The following is a 25,655-nucleotide window of genomic DNA, read 5'->3' on the forward strand; positions in this document are numbered from 1 at the left end:
GCCTACCCCTTTCAGGGTATTCCTATTAGAATTCCAAGAGTTCCTTAATCTAATCTACAGGTTACAGGTTAAAAGCCCACCAAATTCCCAAAAACTTGATGAAAGAGAAACAGCATCAGTGTATTTGGGGCAGGCCAGAAACCCAGGGAGCTCAAGGAAGGGCAACACGTAAGGAAAGATAACCAAAGACGTGTTAAAAGACTGGGTTTCCAAAATAGCCTTTCCAAAAATAGGTTTGACAAGACCTATGCTCCAGGGGAAAAATATTTGAAGACTTTTCTATAGAGTTGATTTTAATATTATAAAACTATGATTCAGAAGAAAAACTTTGTGCATATTAAGCTATTTGAAATTATGACTTAAGCAAGTATGAGTTACCCACTGGGTTAGCAAGTATGAAATATAAGAGTATGGATAAACTGAGCATTTTTAGAGTATGTCTGGTCCTAAAACTACATAAACTATTAGCAACCCATGCCATTTATAGAGCATTCAGTAACTGTATTAACTAGTCCTCAGTTCTTGCTGATGATACATCTCTAAATCTACAGAGGGAAATCAATAAACAGGAGTGCCTACACTCTGGAACATTGATGTTGGAACACATAATAAATTCCCAGAGCTACCTTCCCTAAAATGTTTATAGTTGAGGAGTTACTAAGTTCCAAAAAGCACTTTCTATAATAGACTGTTATTTTCCAATACAAATGCCACAAACTCTCTTGTCAATCAGTTCAATGACTGTAATTCAGAAAGATGCAAAGCCCTGGTCACTTGCTAAAAAAGGGAAAAGACAAGCCTAAAACCTCAGAAGTTGGAGTCCTCCACTTACAACATAATGCCATTATATATATATATATTCTTTCTATTTATTTTATTTGAGCCAAATATTCACAAATGGGCTCTAAAAAATGAACACAATTTTTAAAAAATTATATGTGTCCTGTTCTGGTAATTTTTAGGTGGAAAACTGCAAAGAGAAAATAATATCAGAACCGGAGTCTTGAATCATTTTACAGAACCTAAAAGAGTAAAAAATTTTTTCATAATTTTCTTGCTTTCTTTCCCTCCTCTTCTTCCTCTAGGCTACCTATCAGAACTGAGCACTTAAACAGACTTTCACATTCACCAGCCCAATAAGATTGCATTAAATATATGACTATAGATAAATTCTAAAATACTAGTTTTAAAACTTAAAGAGAAATCATCTTGTAAAAAATATTACCAAAATACAGATTTTAGTATCTTGGATTTTGATGGTTTCAACTTTATTTTTACAGCTCTATTATATTAAAGTATAAATGAAAAACTGCACATATTTAAAATGGATAGTCTAACATTTTTACATATATGCATATCTGTGAAACCATCACCACAATCAAAATATTAAGTATCTTTGTTGGCCCCACATTTTGTAATCCACCAGAGTTCACTTCCACTTCCCACCACGCCCCCATCCCGGATAACCACAGGTATGCATCTGCCATACGGTTTAGTTTATTTACATTTTCTAGACTTTTATATAAATGGAATCATACACTTGCACTCTTTTTTAAAAATCTGGCCTCTTTCACTCAGCATGATTGTTTTGAGATTCAGCCATGTTGTATATTTATCAATACTGTCAATGGTTTTTGACAAACATTTTTTTTATATTCCTGAGGAGTGTTCTTTGTGGATATACCACAATTTGTTTATCCTTTCTTCTGTAGGTTGGCTTTTGAGTTGTTTCTAGTCTGGGTCATTTACCACAATGTACCCGTGTATACTCAGGTACAAGTCTTCCTGTGGACAGACTTTCTATTCTGTTAGGCAAACTTCTAGGATTACCATGGCTGGGTCATATCATAGGTGTATGCTTACCTTCTTAAGAAAGCGTCACACTCTTTCGCAAAGTGGTTTGTTTTGGTTTGGTTTTTTTTTTTACCATTTTGCATTTGCAAGGCAAATATTAGTATTCCAGTTGCTGCCAACACTCAGCCTGCTGCTGTCTTTTTAATTTCAGCCATTACGGTGGGTGTGTGATGGTATCCCACGGCAGTTTAATTTACATTTCCCTAAGGACTAGTAACAGGGTGTGTCGTTTGTGGTCTTGTTTGCCATTCAGATAAATTTGTTTCTCCCTTTATTTTTGTGTTTTTTTATTTTATTTACAGTAACAGTAACTCTTCCCAGTACTTAGTTTGTTTTTGTTAGTTTATAGTCAGGGAATACCACTGTGATCAAGATGCTTACCAAGAATTCTCTCCCTGCCTCCTTCCAGCCAATCCTCCCACCAGCCTGAAGCCATGGTAATCACAGGGCTGATCTCTGTCTTTATAGTTTTCCTTTTTTCCAAAGTGTCACTTACATGGAATCAATATGTAGCTTTTGAGCTAGGCTTCTTCCATTTAACATGATGTATTTAAAATTCATCATGTTGTTGTATCAATAGCTGAGTAGTGTTTCACTGTATAAATATAACAAATTTTCACTATCCATTCATTAGGTGAAGAATATTTGTGCTCTTTCTAGTTTTTGGCAATTATGATTAAAGCACTCTCAACACTTAATAATAAAAACAGGCAAAATATTTGAACGATCACTTCACCAAAGAAGCTATACAAATGACAACTACATGGAAAGATGTTTTATATCAACTAGAGAAAGACAAATTAAAATCACAATGGAACACTAATACTTAGCTATTACAATGACTGAAACTAGAAAGAATGATCACACCACGTATTGATAGAGTTGTGGACCAGATTCAACTCTCATGTTTCTGCCAATGAGAAATAAGAAATGGTATAAGCACTTCGGAAAACAGTTTAGTCAAGAGAAAAGGAACCATTATTTCTATACACAGTCCTGCATGTGAATGTCCATAGCTGCTTTCCTTGTAGAATCACTATTAAAAAATAATAAGACAACCAAAATTTCCATCATAGGTGAACAGATGAACACAGTGTGTCCCCACTGTTCTAGTGAAGACACCCAGGTATAAAACAGCCATGTTTTAAAAATTCAGGCATAATACTTAAGAACTAAAGAGAATATTCTATAGGGCCTACGTATCACCTCACTTTATCTGACTGATGAATTGGAGTTGTACAAAGTAGAGTCATTTCTTCTTAACTATAAAAGGAAATAACAGGTTCAGAATCTTACCTATGTACTTGTATCCTTCTTCTCCATTTACTATGGGTCTCAGCCAAGTTGACCTAAGTCGCGTATTATTCTGCATATGGGCACCTTGAGGAGGATAGAGTGTAAACAACATTTCAATTGCATTGGTCTTCTTGATGATTTCAGAATACTTTTCACGGTCTTCTGTAATAAAAATGAATATTAATGTTTTTTTTTAATTTTAGACATTTTAACAAAATGTCCAATGTGCTTCTTTTAAGAGATGCAAATTTATATTCTTAATAATTTGGCCCTGGCTGGTGTGGCTCAGTGGACTGAGCACCGGCCTACAAACCAAAGGGCTGCTGGTTCGATTCCCAGTAAGGGCACATGACTGGGTCGAGGGCCAGGTCCCCAGTAGGGGGGATCCCAGTATAGGGTCCACACATTAGTGTTTTTCTCCCTCTCTTTCTCCCTCCTATTCCCTCTGCCTAAAAATAAATAAAATCTTTAAATGTTTTTAATCATTTGAATGCTGATTATGTTGACAACATGGATTTTCTTTAGCCAAAGTTACTTCACCAAAAATCTTACTGTTCAGATAAGTCCTAGCAAAAATTAAGTAAGGGATTTACTGACAGTATCTTCAAACACTATAAATTAAAGTAGTGCTGTTAGTAACTATAGAAAAAAAGTAAGGTACAAATTAACAGCATTTACATTCTACATCCTACAGCATAACCATATGTACTTTGAAATTGCCAATAAATGATGAAATCATACTAACCAGACCCTCCCCCCCAAAAAAAATGTTGAGTTCCATAAACTGAAATTGCTGAAAGAATTAATATTCCTAGGCTATAATCTAGTAATGAATATACAAATATTTATATAGCACTTACTATACACAAGGGATTTTTCTAAGGCTTTAGAACATTAACACATTTAATTTTCACAGCACATCTCTAAGGTAGATCCTATTATTATTTCTATTTCACATGAAGAATTTGAGGCCCAGAGAAATTAGATAACTTGCCTAAGTCTTTCAGTCTGTAAATGATGCAATTAGGATTTGGATTGGCTAAGGAAGCTCTTATTTGAAAACAGAAGCTTGTCAACCAAGTATGACCTGCATTAACAAGTAGGTAAGAAAACTGGCCTTGGCTTGTGTGGTTCAGTGGATTGAGTGCCCTTTGATTCCCAGGCACTGCACATGTGTGAGTTGCCGCCCAGGTCCCTAAATGGGAATGTGCCATCAGCAACCAATGGGGTCCAGGTCCTCAGTTGGGGGTGTGTCGTCAGCAACCAATGGCTATTTCTCACACATGGATGTTCCTCTCCCTCTCTCCCTCCCTCCCTTCCCCTCTTTCTAAAAATAAATAAATAAAATTTAAAAGAATAACAATAATATAAATTTTAGACTAAAATAGTTTTGGTTACTCTTTTATTTGCCAACTCTAATTCCATATGCATGGTTTTTAATCTCCCACATTCCCCAAGAAAACGAATAGGACATAATAGTTAACAGGATATTTTGTAGCAGATCATTCTCATATATATAAAATATTTTCTATTAAAAATAATAGACTGAGTACCTACTGTCAAAAAACAAAAGAATATTAATAATTAGGAAATAGAAAAATTGTCAGCTTTACATTCTAAGATTATAAAAAGAAATCTCATCTATTATTATACTTGTTTCTTTCTCAAATTGTGTTTAAAAGATAAACACAATTTTAACACTAAAAATGCATGAGCAAGTATAATACTTGAACACCATCTCAGATGAAAGCAGTACTTTACATCAAATGATGAAAACCTTGAGCTTATAGGACTGTTAAAAGTGTCAATTCCTTTCTAAGAAGCCTTCCCTCAACACAAACTGTAGCTCAGACACAACACTCCCAAAGGGCATGTGTGTAAATTAAGTTTAGGACCAGTCCCAAGTATCCGGTTGGCCAAAAAGGTCCTTTGTTTTGTTTTGTTTTGTTTTGTTTTGTTTTGTTTTGTTTTGTTTCTTTCCATAAGATGGATCTAGTAGCACTTAGTTAGTTGTCTTTAACTTCCTTTGAAACAATTTTGTTAGATTGTATTGTGACAGCTGTCATATCAGCTTGCATTAAAAAAAAATTTTATCAAAATTTTTAGCCATTTTATATAGCCATTTTAATATTGAAGGAAGAAAATACATATCATTTAAGCATATTATACTTTCTTATTTCAAAAAAAAGTAAAAATGCAACTGAAATGCAAAAAAAAATATTTTTGCAGTGTATGGGGAAGGTGCTGTGACAGATGGAATGTGTCAAAAGTGGTTTGAAAGTTTTCTGCTGGAGATTTCTCACTGGACAATGCTCCATGGTTGGGTAGACCAGTTGAAGTTGACAGCAATCAAATTGAAACATTAATTGAGACCAATCAGTATTGTACCATACAGGAGATAGCCGACATACTCAAAATATCCAAATGGATAAAGTTATTGGTGAAGATTAAAACTGTCTTTTATTTTATGGATAAAACCACACGGACTTTTTGGCCAGCACAATACATCAGGAAGAATTAGGTGGGTAATAAAGCTCCAGTAGTGACCCTGAGTTATTAAACCAGAATGGCCGACCTTGTCATTGGAGTCAATTACTAACAAGTGTTTACAAGTATGGGTAGAAATACCCTAATCCTTTAGCCCAGTAACTTACTGCACTATTATGAAACAAAATTTATCACCAAGGTAAAAAAAAAATGCTTTATAGTCTCCACACAAACACAAAGTTTACAGAATGAAAACTGTGGCGATACATAATAGAGGTTTCTTTCCATTTTGAATATTATGCATTCATTAAAATACTAATTTATCTCTCATGGGCCACTGACTAGTCACATGAGGATTTCAGTGGTGATTTTGAACTGGTAGTTTATAATCTAGAGCCTACTATACCGATTTCTCAATGTTTTACTTTAATATCCTTTCACTGTTTAGTTAGAGCATTTTATGCTGTATTTATTTTCTTTGATTTGAAATAAGTGAATGTCATACTTTTTTGTCATGCCATTTTTATCAGAGCCTTTTCTATTTATTAGTAAATTTAAAAGGATAGCAATTTATCAGAATGAAAAATTATATTTGTCTTGAACAAAGGAAAGTGAATCCATAGCATCCCCGTATCAACATTAATGACATTTTCTTTTTAAAAGATCAGTGAAAAAGGAGAACAACATTAAAATTCAAAACCAAAGGGCAAAATGATTAGGAAGGCAGTTAAACAATATGCCACTGAATGGTATAACCAGTAAAAATAAATGCAAGAACCACTAATCTCTTATATTACACATAAATACTGACATTACTTAATTTAAAGAAGAGCAAAGATGTCCATTGACATTTGACTGAGAGTAAGAAAAACAAAATAAGAACATGATTTAATTAAAAATTTTTTAAAGTATAGCAAATATTTTTATTTTTAAATCCCCTCAGTTCATGAAAACAAGCATGTATTGTTAATTTTGCCAGAATGTTCTTCACTGTATAATTAAAAGGTTAAGTGTATAAAAATTGTGTCCTTCATACATACCCTTATAAACCCAATTAAAATTCTATTAAAAAATAGAAAATTAGGGGATTGCAGGTATTTGATAGTTCAATAATCTAAGTACAATTATTTCAAATGATTCACTTATTCTGTAGAATAAATACAGAGAGTTAATAAAGAAACATGGCTGTTTCATTTTATTTCCATGTTGATTTTTTTTGGCTTTTCAGCTAATTAGCAAATAAATATATTTTCAAGTGTTTGTTAATAAAAGATAAAAGACATTTTTTCTGCCTTCATATAATTTAGGTTAAAACAGTTCACATTATGATACATAAATTATATAGCTAGACAAAACACTAAAATGATTTTGGATAATAACTCAAATAAAATTATAAGAATTCCTTATAAGGAGAATTTTTTTAAAGCCCGTGCATGTTTGTATGTGTGTGTGTGTGTCTGTGTACTAGAAATAATGCAAATGTTGTCTCATAAATGATTGGAGTATCACAATTAAGTATTTTATTTTAAAAATATGGCCTTCATATTTCTGAAGGTCTGAGTCTCAGGAAGGCCAGATTAAATCCATTATCATGATTTCACTCTGGCAGACTCAAGATGAATGGCCCTCTCACCCTAGTTTAAATGCTCTCACTTTGTGAGAATAACAATAGCACAGAAAAAATCATAAAACCTAAGAGCACAGTGGCAGTTTATACTGGGCTCGCCATACATAATTCACAATATATTTCTTTTCACTTTGTTTGAAAGAGTATTTTAATAAAAAAATGTACCTCCTAGGTTGGATTATTCAATTAAATTTGAATTACCTAATCCCTTGGGGTTTGGGGTTTTTGTGTGGTTTTTTTTTTTGCTACAGATTGCCATTCTTTTAGTCATTTTCATATATACGAGTTCTGTCCAGAAGGTGTCCAGCCATGTGATAAGAAAAATAGAGACATTTATTGAAGAAGGTAGAAGACACAAGAAATATTATACACAGGTAAAAGTCACCTCAGTCCTCTTCCAAGGAGGCACCTTGGGACCTCACACAGTTCTCCCACTCACCATCAGCTGCCCCATCTTATTTTCCTGAATCTCACTGACAGTCTGAAATCTCCTCCATTTCAAAGGTGATTTTCGTTTTAGGAAAAGCCAGAAGTCACAGGGCACCAAGTCTCGACTGTAGCAGGACTGAGTCACCTGGGTGACCTGATGTTTTGCCAAAAAACTCTGCACAAGACCATGACACATGAGCAGGCATGTTGTCCTGATGAAACTGCCAATCACCAGTTGCCCATAGCTGCGGCCTTCTGAATCACATGAATAGTTTCCATGGAGGAATGTTTAAGCTTAATGTAAAATCTGATGCAGATTCTTTGCTCTACTTACTCTGTCATTTTGAATATGACAGGACACACAGTACACAGGCTCACTCAATGGCCTCTACCACCCCCACTGATTAGTACAGTGAAGTCGTCATCATTTATGCACATGCATTCCAGTCCACTCTCCTTAGTTGTCAGAGTACACTGATGTCACACAAACCATTCTCATTATATCAATAATGGATGGACTTTCTACTGGATGGAGTAAAATATATATATTCATATATATAAATATAAAAGCAATATATAGTAATATTTATATATTTATACATATATTTAAGAGAGAGAATATCAAACCAATCTTTAGGCTATTCATTAGTAATATTAGTTTTAAAAAGTATAATGGGGAGAAAGTTAGAGTTACACAGTTCATTACTTTCAGTACTATTATCCCATGTTATCTCAATCCCTTAGCAATTGATAATAATAATAATAACAATAATAATAATTGGCTGTTTACTAAAAAGCTAGCTACATAGCTTTACTCCACAATTTTGTCAACCTGCCATGCAAAAAAATATTATTATGAAAAAACACTGAAGTTTTACCTTTCCTTTTCTATGCTTAGTTCTGTCTCTAGATTCAGAAGGCAAAAATAATAACATGCTATTTTATACAATAAAAAATGAACTCTAAATAAGTGAAAAATCTTTCCTTCTAAATTGTTCAAGTGAATACCAAATAAATGTTTCTAAATTATTTTATGTATGCATTTTTAAACAGTAAAGGCTGCCTTTTATAACTGAATCATTCTCTAGCTTTTGAGGGATCATTTGCAAGGCTAATGTAAATTTCTCAACAGTAAAGAGGCCTATAATTTGAGGTGTGTATACTGATTACAGAAAAGCTAAGATTAATCAAAATTCTTTCTGAAACAAGGTTGGGTACAAGCTAATTAATAAGTGGAAGGATTTACTTAACAAATGTCCAATTTTCTACCTTGATTTATTTATAAATATTAACAGGTACTAATGCCTGTAGTTAAAGATGGTAGAGGAAAAGCAAGTTTTTTTCTCTTTTCCTCTTCTATGATTTCCAAATCTTATTTTAATCTATCAACAGAATAAATATATTTATAACTTAGTGAAACACAGAAGTCCCCACAAACATCAATAACCCTGAAGAATATTTGATAGAAACAATAAAATTCAGACCTAAATGAAAAAGAATGCCCAGAACTAATCCTAACTTCCTTAGATCCCAGACAAGACACAAATATGTCTGAAAAGAAAAATCACAGCTCTGAAGGACCTTTGCAGCAACTTTTTGAGAGAATAACAAGACCCACATGTGTGATAAAATACAGAGGAAACAAAAATGTCACCAAGGTCCTTGTCCGTACCACACCTCAGAATGACAGGGACGGTGGAACCAAAGGAAGAAAAATACTCGTACATGTCTGCCCCACATGCATAATATATTCACGCCAGCACAATGTCCCCCAAAGTCTCTACCATTTACAGCGTCCAGTCAAAATCCAAAAATCTCATCAGCTCAAAAGTCCCATATCTAATATATAAATTTCTCAATTTGCTATGAGTCATGGTCTGGGTTTGCCCCATCTTGGGTGCAGTTCCTCTCTGTGGAACTCTGAATCTTAGGAACCCATTGTCTGCTCCCAAAATACAACAATGGAACAAACATAATTTAAAAGTTAAAACCTTTCTATTCAAAAGCAAAAACATAAAAAGGAAAAAAAAGAGTGTTTTTAAAATCTAGCTAGATAGATTTCACTAGATTTTAAATTTGGAAATAATCCTCTGTGATTTTCAGCTCTGCCCTCTGAAACTCCTTCCTTCCTTCCTCCCTCCCTCCCTCCCTCTCTTCCTACTTTTCTCCCTTTCTCTCCGATACCCTTTCTTCCTTTTTTGTTTCTATGTTCAAGAAGGGCATCATGATTTGTAGCTGAGAAGTTTAACCTGTTTCTTCTTGCCCATACACTTATGTGTAGTAACATTCCTTCAATTTCATACTGTCTCTGACCTTGCCAGTGTGAGCTGGAAGTGATCTGGTACAAACAGCTCAGGAATCTCGAGGTTGTCCCATGCATGTTACAGGAATTTACTCCATTAGACAAGAGGTTTCTCTTCTCCTTGCACATCTTTCTTGGAAAATTCCATACCCATTCTTGACTTCTGCTTAGGTGAGTGGGAGATACTATGGGTCACACACTTTTTTGCTCCATAAAAAAAACCTGTGTGTGACTTCCGCCAAGATGGAGGCACAGGTGGAGAAACCCTGCTTTCTCTCACAACCAAGTTTAGAGACAACTAAATATTAGCAACAGAAAACATAGTCAGAACACAGAAAATTGAACTTTTCAGAAGTCTGATAACAACAAATTCTTCAGCCTGAACTGTAAGAGGGGCGAAACCAGCAGCTGTTGGAGCGGGGTTGCACAGAAAAACTTGGTCAGACGGACTCCGGCGCACGGAACCCAGGCGCAGGGTTGGACCTAGTAAACGACTCGGCGACCGCAGGGAAACAGTGAGGGAGCAGGGCTGCGGGTTGACTGTGCTCGCGCTTTCATGCGCAGATAGACAAGCCAGGGAGCGGGCGGTAAGACTATGGGACTGGGCAGGCCCCATGGCCAGTGGTAGCAGAGGGTACCGCCATTTCCTGCTCTGACCCCGCCTCCATATACAGCGTCATAACCCAGCGACCTGAGTGGCCCCGCCCTGGTAAACCACTTAAGACTCTGCTCCTCACCCAGCAGCACGAAACAGCAGAGGGGGTCACCATTTCCCCGCTCTGACCACACCCCCACATATAGCGTCACAATCCAGCGACCTGAGAGTCCAAGGCTCCGCTACTCATACTTAAGGGGCGAGAACAGACCAAAAATGGCTCAAGAAGATCTCAAAGCCCCAGAGCCTATAAATCTAAGCAATGAAGAAACAGCAAAACTCTCAGACACACAGTTTAAAACACTGGTGATCAGGATCCTCACAGAACTGGTTGATTATAGCCACAAATTAGACAAACATATGAAGGCGAAACTAATTGAAATGAATGGAATTGCACAGGAAACCAACAGCGATGAAAAGGAAACTGGGACTCAAATCAAGGGAGTGGACCAGAAGAAAGCAAATAATGGCCAAACAGAAAAGAGTGAAGAAGCAAGAATTCAAAAAAATGAGGAGAGTCTTAGGAACCTCCAGGACATCTTTAAATGCTCCAACATCCGAATTATAGGGGTACCAGAAGTGGGAGAGGAACAGCCACCAGTGGAACACTTATTTGAACAAATAATAAAAGAGAATTTCCCCAATCTGGCAAAGGAAATAGACTTCCAGGAAATCCAGGAAGCTCAGAGAGTCCCAAAGAAGTTGGACCCAAGAAGAAACACACCAAGACACATCATAATTATATTAGCCAAAATTAAAATGAAGGAGAGAATCCTAGAAGCAGCAAGAGCTAAGGGGACAGTCACCTACAAAGGAATCCCCATCAGACTGTCAGTGGATTTCTCAAAAGAGACCTTACAGGCAAGAAGGGGCTGGAAAGAAATATTCCAAGTCATGAAATCCAAAGACCTACAACCAAGATTGCTCTATCCAGCAAAACTTTCATTTAGAATGGAAGGGCAGAGAAAACGCTTCTCAGATAAGATCAAATTCAAGGAGTTCATCATCACCAAGCCCTTATTATATGAAATGTTAAAGGGACTTACCTAAGAAAAAGAAGATAAAAAACATGAACAGTGAAAGGATAGCAAACTCACAGTTATTAACAACCACACCTAAAACAAAAGCAAACTAAAGGACAGCTAGATCAGGAGTGGAAACATAGAAATGAAGATCTCAAGGAGGGTTAGCAATAGGGGAGTGGGAGGAGGAGAAGGGGAGAGAAGGTACAGAAAATAAGTAGCATAGACAGTAGATAGAAAATAGATGGGGGGCAAGAATAGTAGGGGAAATATAGAATCTAAGGAACTTGAGACACATGGTCATAAACTAAAGGGGGGGTAATGGGGACGAGGGGTAGGGTGGAGGGGAATGAAGGGGGGAATAGAACAACTGTAGTGGCATAATCAATAAAAAATAAATTAAAAAAAAAACCTGTGTGTGATTGAATTCTTTTTTTAACCTGTCTGATGTTATTAGCAAAAAGTTGTACAGACACACTCAGCTCTGTTCTACTGTATATTTTCCTGAGAGTGAACCACTTAATTTTAGTATCTTTCACAATTTGAATGGGTTGAGAATTTTCCAAAACATCTGATTCCTTTTTGTTTAACAGTTCTCTCAGTTTATCCTCTTGCATTTTACTATAGGCAGCAAAAATAACTAGGCTTCACATTCAAATTTTTGCTTCGCAATTTCTTCAGCTAAATGTTGAGGGTCATAGCTTACGACTTGAACTTTCTACATTAACTATAGGACACACTTCTTCTGAGCTTTTGTCCACTATATAACAAGGATCTCCCTTCCCGTAGTTGCTAGTAACATGTCCTTCATTTTTTTTTTTAATATTAAATTTTATTTAGTTACTTTTCAAGTACATTTTTTTTATCTATTTCTCCCATCCCACCCCACCCCCCCAGTCCTCATCTCTGTGTCTTTCATACTTGTCCTTCATTTTGATCAGTACCTCAACAGCGGTACCTTTAACTTCCATATTTCTACCAACAGTTTCTTTGTGATTTAGATGTTCTCCAAGGTGATTCAGGTTTTCTCTACCATGCCCCTTCTACCTAAGACCTTATTAGCAGATCATTAATGTCCATAATTCTACTAACAGTCTGTTCAAAGCAATCCAGTTTTTTCTTTTTCAATCAGGGTCTTCAGTACTTTTCTGTCCTTTGCCTACTGCCCAATTCCACATTTTTAAATAATTTGTAACAGTCATGTTCAATTAGAGAAGCAGAATCGATAGATGTGCATATATATATATATGTGTGTGTGTGTATGTGTGTGTGTGTGTATATATATATATATATATATATATATATATATATGCCAATAGGATGGAGATATATATATATCCATGTTTTGTTATCACAAATCTATTTATGTAATTGTAGGGACAGGTTAGGCAAGTCCAAAATCCATACAATAGGCCACCAGGATGGGAGGCTGGAATTTGGGGGCATATACCGAAGTTATACACAAGAAGAATTTCTTCTTCAAGGGAGCCTCAACTCTGTTTTAAAGGACTTTAACTAATTGTACAGGCCTGCCCAGATTATCTAGGATAATCTCCTTTACTTACATCAACTGATTGATTATGCACTTTAGTCACATCTACAAAATGCCTTTAGGGCAACATGTACATAAGTGTGTGAATAACTGGGAACTCTAGGCTAGTCAAGCTTACACATCAAAAAGATCATGACAAGCTAACTAAACTTAAGGATATAGAATGTATCCTTTGAGATTGCAAACCACTTCCAACAGGTGGTAACAGCTGGCTTTAGTTTTTCCAAAACAACATTTAACAAAAGAAGAAAAATACTTAGACAATTTTGAGAAGAGGTGTAATCCAAGAGTTTTAAATTAAGCCAAGTATAAAGCTATCCAAAAAACATTCTCAGAAAATAAAGCACCCAACATCTCTTCCTGAAATACAGCAAAACAGAATAATAAAATACTATATTTTGTTAAAATACAGTCAAGTAAAACTGAATCAAAATAAAGAATTAAAGAGTGGAGAAGCCATGGTAAACACAAAGAAAATAGGAAGGGAGGGAGGAAGAAAGGAAGTTGGTAAGTATTAAACTCATTTAAAAATATAGAGCCACAAAGCTGAACAACTGTAGAACTTACAGAAAAAAAGCACATATGCTAGAAACCTTGTGCTTTCAAAAATCATCAGATATAATTTTTTAATTGAGAGATATTTACAAGAAGATGTAATAGGAAGTTTAAATGTGATCATTTTAATTGGTAGACTGTCCTTTTATTGGTAGACTGTCAATAGAGGATTTTGATAAATCATGAATACTTTAAGCATTTAAATTACTTTAAGTATTCTTTAAAAAAATGCAAAATAATTCCTGATTGAGTTCAATTCCCAGGGGGTAACATACATATTATTTTAGCTAGATATTAATGTTGCCTCTAACAATTTAGAAATTTAGTTATCAATTAAAAGGGGAAAGATTAAACATGTATTTATTTATATCAATTCCCTCATTCTCCAAATGAATTAAAGGCATTTGATGAGAAACTCTCATGGGATACTTTTTCTACAAATATATAAATAGCACAATGTTTTATAAAATATAAATATATCATGTTATACTGTTTTCTATAGCTAAGCAAACATTTATCAACCAGGTTATCTAATAATTATAGTTAGGAGAAAAGTGATGTTTAGAGGACGTATTTCTGACATTTGAGATAGAATAAACAGAAAAATTCCAGTGTTTTGTGCATGTTTTTTCTTGAAATATAAAAGAATCTGGGTTATTCTCCTCAGGTTTTTTCCCAAAAGATCAAGATTAATTGGTTGTCTAAAGATAGTATTCCATAATTTATAGATGTGTATATGGGTCCACTGTGCTGTATTTAATATCTTTTGTAGGATAGCAAGCTTAAAGGATAAAGTAAGTTAGAATCTGCTGCTTCTCCATTGTAACTGGGCTTTAAAAAAAGATTTTGTGGAAAAAATTGTACGGAAACCAAAACCAAAACCAAAACCAAAACCAAAAACAGATTATCAAGCACTAAGATCAAAGGGATTGGCAGAAATCAGAAACAGACTGTTTTTGGTAGGTGCCTGGCAAATTGACTAAAGATATTCATTAAATTGATAACAAATATGAGACTAACATATCATATTATCTTGAGGAAAAAGGGGAAAAGTTAATATAATGTAGTTCAGAAAATGCATTGAGATAAGATTCAGGAAGAGTGCAAAAAGTAAAGATGAAAAGATAGATGAATTTGACTACCGTACATTAAAATTAAGAATTACTGCTTATCAAAAGACCACCTTTACCTTTAATTTCCATTCTCTTTTGGGTTGAGAGTACCCTTTACAAGGATGACAAGCTAATATGGTATCCAACACACTCTGACTTGATCATAGCCACAATGTTCGTTTTCCACCTCTAACCCTGAAGCAGTCAGGTGACATCGTGTTGATGGCCAGCTCCTCTTGGTGAACCATGCAACCTGAAGACAGGCCTGCAGGAGTACCTTTTTCTGCCCTGTAATGCAGTCTTCTTCATGGCTCAACACTTAGCATTACCTAACTGTGAATGACTGAGAGAATGGTGGCCAAATGGTCAGCATGACTGCCAAAGTAGGATAAATCCTTATTTCTGCAGAAGCCCTGTGGTTAGATATGTGCATTTATGTAACTGTCTGAGTTTCAAATAACTTAATGGAGGACACAGAATATGCATATAGTTATTTCTCATGGACATCATCAAGCTTTTTAGTTTGTGTACATTTGGTACTCCAGGTTTCTCATTTCAAAATAAAGATTGAAATTAATATATGAAACCAGACACCTAGTGGCTACAAATATGATTCTAATAAAAGCAAATGATAAGATAAACATATAGTTTCACTTTGGGGTCAAAATGATAATTGATAGGGACCTAATTTAGTAGCTCTGTGAAATGTTGCCTGTGCTTACATTAATCGTCATCATCTGGTAGTAACACAAAAAGTCTTGTGAGTTCAGCATTTTTGTCTGTGTTGTTACTCTCTGCATCCCTAACAGGGTAACAGCTGTTTATTTGATGATTTACCCTAAAACCTCAGATCTCAATTCAGATTTTTAAAGGAAGGTTTATGTTTCAAACAACAACACATTTTACTTGGGATAGTAGTTGGAAATAGAAAGGAAAATTTTTTTTCCAGAAAAGAAATAAAGCTGCCCATTCATTTAGGTTGTCATATGATCTGCTACTGATCTGATTAAAAAATATTTTATCCTATATTGCCATGAGATTCACATCCTTGTTGGAAATTAAATAAGATTTTCTATTTATTCCTCTCTAGTGTTGGCATGTTAGCATTTTCTAAAAAAGAGCTTTTGACATTATTTTATCTAACTTTCTGAGAAATCACCAGATTTTAAAAATGTGAGACTTATTCTTGAATGAAATTACCATGTTGCTAACTGTGCTAAAAACATAGTTTAAAGGTTTTTCTCTTATTAGCTGTTATGAGAAATTTGGAATCAGCCATTCATGCTCTCTTATTTGATGACTGTTATGATATCAAAATGTGTATATAAGGAAATTCTCTTTAAAAATGAATTTATTCTTGTGCAGTGATATAGAATGGATTCTTTGTGTCAACCTAACTAGTCCATGAAATAACTGAATCCACAATGCTGGGTCTTTCTAATATGCTCCATTCAAAAGAGTTCAAATACGAACGATATTTATATTTTTCAATAAAAATGTAAATCTGTGTCAATGATACATTTTTGAAAAATTAAGATGTACTCTGGCTGGTGTGGCTCAATGGACTGAGTGCCAGCCTGTGAACTGAAAGGTCACCAGTTTGATTCGCATGCAGGGCACATGTCTGAGTTGTGGGCTGGGTCCCCAGTCTGGGGCGTATGAGAGGCAACCTATTGATGTTTCTCCCCCTCTCTTTCTCTCTCCCTTCCCCTCTCTTAAAAATAAATAAATAAAATCTTAAAAACAAACAAAGAAAACCTAGAAAAAAATTCAAAAATAAGATGCAAAGTGTCATTTTCCTGGACAGTAAGTCACCAGCCTGGAGGAAAACTTGAGTAATTATTAAAGCAAACTCAAAGGTAGAATTTTTTACATGGCACTGAGACCTTAATTTTAATCATCTTTGGAAGTGATGGAAGGAAATAGTGGGTCTTACACACAGGGTATTAGAAAGTGCCAAAGAAAAGAAACACAAATAAATTACATGAACTTAGATTTTATTTTCAGTTTAGAAATTGATTAGGGGGAAGAAAGGAAGAAAGATTCTAGCGTGACAGGTTTCTGGTCAATGGCAACATGAGAAGCTATACCTGGCACTGAGAATTGCTGTCAAAAGCAGCACTTTCTATTAGAAAAGTTGGAATTTTTAATCAAATCTTGGATTAGCCCCAATAGAAATATCTTGTCTTGCATCATTTTATGAGGTTGCTTATTACACTGTCAAGGAGAAGAAGTGATGAATGACTCAAGATTAAAAAGAGATTTTGGAGAAACCATATGCCTAGAATATAAATGGTTGCACAGCAGTGACATGAACTGAAGATAAATGCAAGCTCCCCCGGAAGTACTTACAGAAGCCTGAATCTAAGCTGGAAGGGAGGCACAGGCGCCTGAGCACTGTTAAGGAGCTAAATCCTATTCCTCCAGAGCCTTCTTACTAAATAAAGTATTAGAAAATGAGGAAATAGAGATTCCATACTATAAAAAGTTGCTTTGACAGACTTTATCTATTACATATAAATTGCACACCCCTTTCAAGACGAATTGTACCTAAAAGGGCTCATAGATAATAAGGGCTCATATCTATTAGGTCATCTGTGAATTCTGTGGAGATCTTGCTAAGGTTAATGTGCCATGTCTCTGCTGGCCACCTGCGTCATGATTTGGTAGTTCTTGAGTGGAGCTTGCTATTCTCAGTTTCTGACAGAAGCCAACCACATCAATGTTGCTGGTATCAGTGAACACTGAGTAGAAAGGCTCTCACAGGCTGCCTAGCTGATGCAGAGGAAGGTCACTATCAGGGACAGACCCACATCAGAATGACACTTCAGAAGGAAAATGACTCAGTCAAAATAATGACAGGTAGCAGTACACAACAGCAGGAAAGCCCCATTGTCTCACAGTCCGTGTGCTCCTTGGTTATTCTAAAGGCACAGGAAGGGGAAGAAGCCATGTTAGAGAGAGAGATGCAGATGCAAACAACTCATCTCCTCCCATTGCCGAGAGAGCTCCTACCATCTACATACAGCATAGTACATTAATTTTCAATAAAGCAACAAAACTATTGGGTTGGCCAAAAAGACACATTTTCCATTTTCACCAATAACTCCCTTGATTAGGGTATTTTGAGTATTTCAGCTATCTCCCACATGGTATGATGTTGCTGTTCTCGATTAATATCTCAAGTTCCTTGCTATCAACTTCAGCTGGTCTACTGGACTGTGGAGCATCAGCCAGTGAGAAATCTCCAGCGTGAAACTTCGCAAACCACTTGACCCATTTGATCAGTCACAGCACCTTCTCCATACACAAATCTTTTGGGGGTTTCAATTGTGTTTTTAACTTTCTTGAAACAATAAAGCATAATATGCTGAAAATTATACATATTGCTTCCTTCTTCAACATTTAAATTAACAAAAATTCACCAATTTTGATACTTTCTTTAAATGCACACTGATGGGGCAGCTGTCACAGTACAGCCTAACAAAACTGTTTTCAAATGAAGTTAAAGACAACTAAATGCTACTAGAGCCATCTTATGGAGAAAACCAAATGAACTTTTCGGCCATTCCGATATTTCCCACTGTTCAGATTCTGTCTTTTTTGTTTATCTTCCAATGTCTCCTCTTCTCCATTTCTCCTCAGAGCCATTAGGTATCGGTAAACAATGACTGGTGGACATGAGAGACAGAGCAGAGAGCCAAAAGTTACACTCAGTCCTCCGAGCTGGGTTCATACTACAGCTGGAAAGCAGCAAAATTAAATCAAAAATTATCTGCTGAATTATTCTGGATTCAACTCTAGAAGGCAGCCTGCTAGTCTCTGCAGGGGAACACATGAATCTGAACTGCAGAGAATGATTAGGCGATGAACACCACACTGGGAGAAAATGGATTTGCAGAAGGAAGGAATAAATAAAAGGGCTCCATCTCCTTTCTACAAATTTCAAAATACCCCTTTGCTGCGAGGTGTTGGGATTACTGCACTATAAAAACTGTTTATAGTAAGAATTTAGTAAAATAGCATGCATTTCATCATTTAGGGAACAGCCTCTGGTTAGAAAATATAAAAAGGACATTTCTGTTATATAAGATTTTCATTTACAAATATTCAGTCAAGATGAAGACTACCAAAGTGGAGGGTTCCAATGAAAATCCCAACCTGATTTGTTAAAGTCGTGAAGACAAATGATGATCAAACAGAGCCCTCTGAAATGAGGCACTGTGAGCAACAGGAGTACAGTTCACCGCTGCTATTAGCCATGATTGGGTTTTGGAAGGAAACAGAAGCTGAACGCAATATAGGTAATTAAAGAACAAGCTTTTGTTAGCACCGGCAATCAAGAAGCTGTGATTTTACAGACTTGGAGACTATTATGGTGCCCTGACAGTTGTCTATTTTTAGTTGGGTAGTGTGTGCCTCTGTCTTACAACACTGAAGTGTAATCATGGCAAACAGACAGGTCATTTTCTGTTCAAACTATTTACTATCCATTTAGGGCAGAGATGAGCATTTTCAGAATCCAGAATTACCATGGAAACCATATTCTTAATCCCTGAGGGCTTGGAAACAATTGGTTATGAAATTGTGATGGCTACATTGCAAGCCCCTCAACAGTGCATTTTTGTAACTACTCTCTCAATGATAAGCATATGGGTTTTTATTTTGTTTTTCTTTTAAAATGAACTCATTGTTTCTTTATAAGATGCCTATAACATTTTGATTATGTAACTTAAAGCAAACATGGCATTTCAAAATATGATGGCTGAGAATCAAAATTAAACTCATAATGAATATAAACAACGTTTACAATTGTCGTACCAGATGTTCAGCATTTCTGGAGAACAACATGGACTTAACATTTTTGAAAAGCTCAAGCATAAAACATGAAAATAATACCAGCAGACTTGATAAATAGGAATCTTCTGGGAAATTCCTAATCACGTCACTCAAAAGGAAAATGTGAGTCTCAAGGAAGTAACTCCTCAGGTAAGAAAATGAATGTAAACAGCCTATTTCATTTTGATTACAAAGGTTGAATTGCAAAGCTTTGTGGTATTCAGCTTTTTCTGCTTTTATTGTATATGTAATGGTGCTACTCAGCTAATTAAATGAACTACCAATCTCAGGCTGTCCCTACCTCTATTCCCACAGAAAAGACACGTCACCCTGCCTCACAATCCTGATCTGCATCACATTCTTTATCAGTGGGACTTGACTCTTAAATAAGCATTATTCTAGTTATCATCTAATTCTATTGATTTCTAGATGAAGTTTTCATAAATAAGCTACAATATTCACCTTAAATTCACTCTAAACCCAGCAACAAGATCTTTCCTGCCCCCAAACTAAATGTTTGAGATAGTATCTTATATATTTTCTATTATCATCTAGGATTAGAACCTATCCTGCTTTGACCGTGCTAGAGCTCTCTGGAAGAGGAACACAGCTCCTAAAGCCTTTCTCTCGCCGGATTTGTCTTGACATAGGACTACTGCCTGCTATCACACTTTCAGGTGCCATACCTCACTTTCCTGTGGCAAACAAACAAACAAACAAACAAAAAAACCTGAGCCTTTCTTGTGCACATTTAACTTGTCTTACTGTACCTCCAACTACTGTGTTTGATGGGACATTTTGAGATTGCCTTGTCTGACCTATGAGAGCTGTGTCATCTCTCAGATCTAATTCTACCTGACCAGTGCTAGATTGATGGAAACGTTCTATATCTGTGCTGCCCAATACAGTCACCACTACCAACATGCAGCTCCAAAATACTTGAAATGTGGTTGGTGTGACTCAGGAACTTATAAACTTTAAATTTTTGATTAACTAGATACCTTATCAGATTGCTCTGGACCAAGTCCCCCCTATACCTTTGGTAGTTTACAAATATAAATTATAAAGTTAAACAGAAATAGTTATGATGGCTAGATGTATGATGTGTACCTAAAGATACAAATAAAAGAAAGCCATTATATTATTATTCTGTTTTTTTCCTTTTCCCATTTTCATTATATCTATGATACAAACCAACCTGTACAGGTTTCCAAACCATAAATATAAGAATTCACAACAAATTCAAAGTAGATATGTAAAGAAAAAGGAAAAAGGTATTTAGATGATAATCTTAGTGCACTTTTTCAAATGCTCTTAGATATAAGAAAAAAATCAATGAAGACAGAGATAGTTTTACCTTTTGATTTTTTAAATCAATTAAATATGTGGCCTGGGAGGCACAGTTTATACAAATAATACACAAGTTTTTATTTGGTCTTCAAGCTGCATATAAAACCTCATGGCATGCTCACTAAATCGTGGCATTTTTCTGTACAATGTGATGATGTTAGGAGACGAGGGACAAAAGTGATAACTACAACTCCTCAGTGACTACAAATAAGGAGCCAATACACTTTATTCTTAGACTACACGGCTCCAAGGCATGGACGCTTTCTCCCCATAGGGCTGGCTGAGACGTATGTGCTCTGGAACCAGCTCTAACTCCCTCAGTGCCCACCTCATTACATAACCACGACCACCACTGGGAAAAGTGAAGGTGCCTTTGAGGAAAAGCTACTACAGGAAAGTTGTTCCATCTCCTCAACTCCCAATGGGAACATCCCCAAAGTCAACTTTGAAAGATTCCAAAGAACAAGTCCTAAATGATGGGTGTGTTTTCAAAAATGGAAAAAGGGCTTTTTAGTTCCTAGTTGGCTGTCAGGTGTTGCATTTACAGACCTGCCTCTTTGCTACTGGAGCGGGGAAAATAGTATTAGGAAAGATGAAGAACTACACAGCAGAGAACTGCCAGGTGGCAAAGGAACGGCTGCCCTCTTTTGTCCCCAGTTTTCATGAGATCAAGGAGGGTAGATAAATTCAGGAGTGGGCATGGGAATGGTCAAGTTTTGTCCAGACATTGACAGAATCATGCAAAGAGACTTGAACCTTACAAAAATAACCAACAACTGGGAGAGATCCAGGAAATGCAGTCTAGCCTAGCAAAGGGCCATCAAAGTCTCTGAGGGCTTCTTGGATATTAGTCCTTCCTCCAGTGAGTCTTTTTGAAGCTCTCACCAGAGACACCGAGTCTATGTACAATAAGTTACAACAACATATACCACTAACCTGAACACAGGAAGTAAACAGGGATGTCACTGCTTTCTCTAGCCCTGCTCCTGTTCAACGTTAGGACAGTAATCACCCAGGAGGAGAAATGGAGGAGTGAAAGAATAAATCATCATCTTTACCAATTTTTATCCCAAGCCATTGGAACCACAGTTCAGATTATGCTTAGAAATCTGAGGGAAGAGATATCCCCCCCCTCCCTTCGCCAGCCAGGGCAGATTATGCAAGAGATCTTAATTTCCAAGATTAAAAATATAAAATTAGTTGGACAAAGTTTTACCAAACCAAAATAAGAATGGTTTAATAACTGAAAATAACAGAAAAGTTTTTTTTTAATTATACTGAGAAATCATTAATATAAAAGGATTCCCCCTCAGTCCCCAACCAAACCCGTGAGGACTGAGCGGGAATCCTTTTATAAAATCGACCTGCCTTTTGACCCAGCAATTCCGCTGCTAGGATTATATCCCAAGAATCCTAAAACATCAATTTCAAAGAACCTATGCACCACAATGTTCACAGCAGCACAATAGCCAAGAATTGGAAGCAACCTAGGTGCCCATCAGTAAATGAATGGATCAAAAAATTGTGGTACATATACACAATGGAATTCTATGCAGCAGAGAGAAAGAAGGAGCTACTACCCTTTGCAACAACATGGATGGAACTGGAAAGCATTATGCTGAGTGAAATAGGCCAGGCATTGAAGGACAAATACCATATGATCTCACCTTTAACAGGAAGCTAAATAACAAAATAAACAAGCAAATAGAATAAAAACAAAGACACTAAAATAGAGAACAAGTGGGCAGCGACCAGAGGGGAGAGGGAAGGGAATTTAAGGGGAAAAACGGGGAGGGATTTTGAAGAACAAGTATGAAAGACACAGAGATGAGGACTGGGGGGCGGGGAATGGGAGGGAGGTGGGGAGATGGGGCGGGGGGGGGCCTGAGATGGGAGAAATAGACAAAAAAAACTGTACTTGAAAAATAACTAAATAAATTTAAAAAAAAAAATATATATATATATATATAAAAGGATTCCCAGTGTGAAGGAGGTGGCTGTGGTTGATACAAGATAGCTGGAGGTTTTCATTAAAATAAAATGATCTGCCCTGGCTGGTGTAGCTCGGTGGATTCAGCCCAGGCCTGCTAACCAAAGGATCACAGTTCGATTCCCAGTCAGGGCACATGCCTGGTTGCAGGCCAGTTTCTGACATGCATGAGAGGCAACCATACATTTATATTTCTCTCCCTCTCTCCTTCCCTTCCCTTCTAAAGGTAAATAAATAAAATCTTTAAAAAAATAAAATAAGATGATTTCGTTTTACTACCAAATAAGATGGCATTGTTATGTAAATCATCAAAGCTGAATATATATGCATATATATATTTATATTTGAGTAGGTGTGTGTATCTTACAAAATATTTTCCCAAATGTTATGAATCAAAAAAATACCTATAATTCATAGAAAAGAATATAAGGATATTTTGGATATCTGAGTTGAAACTCAAAAATTTTCTAAAAGTGTCGAAAAAATCAAACCAGAAATTCAAGAATTATGAGGAAGTTCAAGAAGTATAAATACAAAGAAAATTATAGGTAAGCAACCACAGATAACAAGGGTTCTAAAAACCAAGACTAACATATAAAAAAAAAGCACATTTTCTTCAAGAGAAAAAAAGTAAAACTGACCTGACTTCCTAACAAGCCTAAAGACATTGGAATTAGATCATCAAAATACTGAAAGTAAATAAATATCTATCTACAATTTTATACCCATTTGAATTATCCTTCAAAATTGAAGAAAACTCTATTCAAACAAAGAAGATGGAGCAAATTCTGTACAAGCTGGCCCACAGTTAAAGGAGTTCTTCAGGCAAAAGTTTATATCATCACCATTGTCCTGCATCCTTTATTTTTATTTAATCACACATAAAAGACAAGAAATTCAGGGGGAAATAAGCAGCAATAGATTGTACACCTTTCAAAAGACATCATTTTTGTAAAACATGGCTGCGTTCATAAAATTAAAGCTAAGGGTCTGAATACCCTTTCTGCCATCTTTGACGAGTTGATTGATGATGTTTACTCAAGGCTTAATTTAGAGTACTTTATATGAAAGTCGCCTTTTTATGTCTCAGCTAAACCTCAGCCAGAACTGACCATTAGTCATTTTCTGATGACCTGGAAGGCTGTGATCTCCCAGGGGTCTGTTAGCAACATCTGATATGCACAAGGGTAAGGGGCTGTAAACAAATAATCCCTCTGTGCTGAGAAAGGGAAGGACTGTGAATAACTGGAGGGGGATATTCATTGAGTATTTCCTTTTACCACACATTGTGCTAGGAAACTAGAATCTATCAGGAAGCCAAAATGGGCATGGTCCCTGTCCTCAAAGGGCTTTCTGTCCAGTAGGGGCTACAAGGGAACAGGTCTTAAATCAAATAGTGTCACGGGTAAATTAAAACAGAAGTGGAACTATTATCATAGAAGGTAGAAGTTATGATTTTTTTTGAATGAGTGTCTAAGATAGAATGACAGATAAGGTCATTATACATTAAAAAAAACATAAAAATAAAAGAACGTCTTGACTAGTATGTTGGATGAGAAATCCACATGGATGTTAAAATTGCCCAGGACAGAGTGGCTTGACGTGGAAGACAGTGACAGGGTATATTGTGGGGGAAAAAGTTTGAGTGCAGGTGGGTGGGAGGGAGCTAGTCAGAAACATCCCCATATCCTACTCTCAGGCTTGTGGATCTTTAATCATTTGAAAGGGCTATAAGCAGAAGGGCTTTTTTCAGGGGAGAACCAAATGTACGTGAAGGTCAGGAGCTGAAGGAACCACATACAAGGCGAAGACATTGCAGAGCTGGGTGACTGGGACACAACAGCTCCCAGGGCACAAGGGAATAATTTAGGTTAGCAGAGGGTGAGAGGATGTGGGTCAGGAAACGGAGGTAAAATATTACTGGAACAAGATCTTACACTTTGGATACTGACTAGCGTAAATGTGGATTCACTCAATGATTAAACAGTTTAACAAATATTAAGCATCCGCAGGGTTCAAGGCTGAAGATCCAATTGAGATACTAAAGGAGCAGGTCCCTCCCTTCACTGAGAGGCAGGGGAAGTTGAGTGGTTAGTAGCATCAACTCTGGAGATGGGAGGCATGGGTTTAAATCATGGCTATAGTAGTGCTTGACCGTGTGACCTTACGCAAGTGACTTGACATTTCTAAGCTTTAATTGTCTCACTTTTAAAATATAATGCACCTTCCTAATGAGGTTGAGGATTCTATTAATTAGCCTATGTATAGCATTTAGAGCATTCTCTGGAACATATTAAGTACTATACATGCACATGTTAGCTACTAGGTTCCACATTCTAAAAAGAAACAACTAAAAAATAAAATGGCAAACGATATAATTCCAGACAGCAGTGAGGACATGAAGGAATTAGATAGAGACTTAGTCATGCAGAAAGGGACTGAAGAATGGAAGGTTCTGGCCCCTCACTACCTGGGTTCAGATCCTGACCCTGTACCTTCGAATGTGCAGCCTTGAGAAAAATTCTTGAGCTATGGTCTCTGTTTATTAATCTCTAAATAAGAAAAAATGATAATGGTTATCTCAC

At 36.2% G+C, this 25,655-nt stretch overlaps 1 protein-coding gene across 1 annotated transcript in view; it reads right to left on the bottom strand.

The window, feature by feature from the left end:
* Nucleotides 1–25,655, bottom strand: part of IQCM (IQ motif containing M) — a gene marked incomplete at its 5' end in the record, with an annotated part of 244,196 nt that overhangs the window by 53,251 nt on the left and 165,290 nt on the right. The window contains one exon of the mRNA XM_053658216.1: nt 3,151–3,312. Within this exon, the coding sequence (XP_053514191.1) occupies nt 3,151–3,312 (162 nt within the window). The remainder of the gene's footprint in view (nt 1–3,150; nt 3,313–25,655) is intronic.

This window comes from Artibeus jamaicensis, unplaced genomic scaffold (genome assembly GCF_021234435.1).
Source record: "Artibeus jamaicensis isolate MK-2021 breed Jamaican fruit bat unplaced genomic scaffold, CSHL_Jam_final scaffold_537, whole genome shotgun sequence".
Classification (NCBI taxonomy): domain Eukaryota; kingdom Metazoa; phylum Chordata; class Mammalia; order Chiroptera; family Phyllostomidae; genus Artibeus; species Artibeus jamaicensis.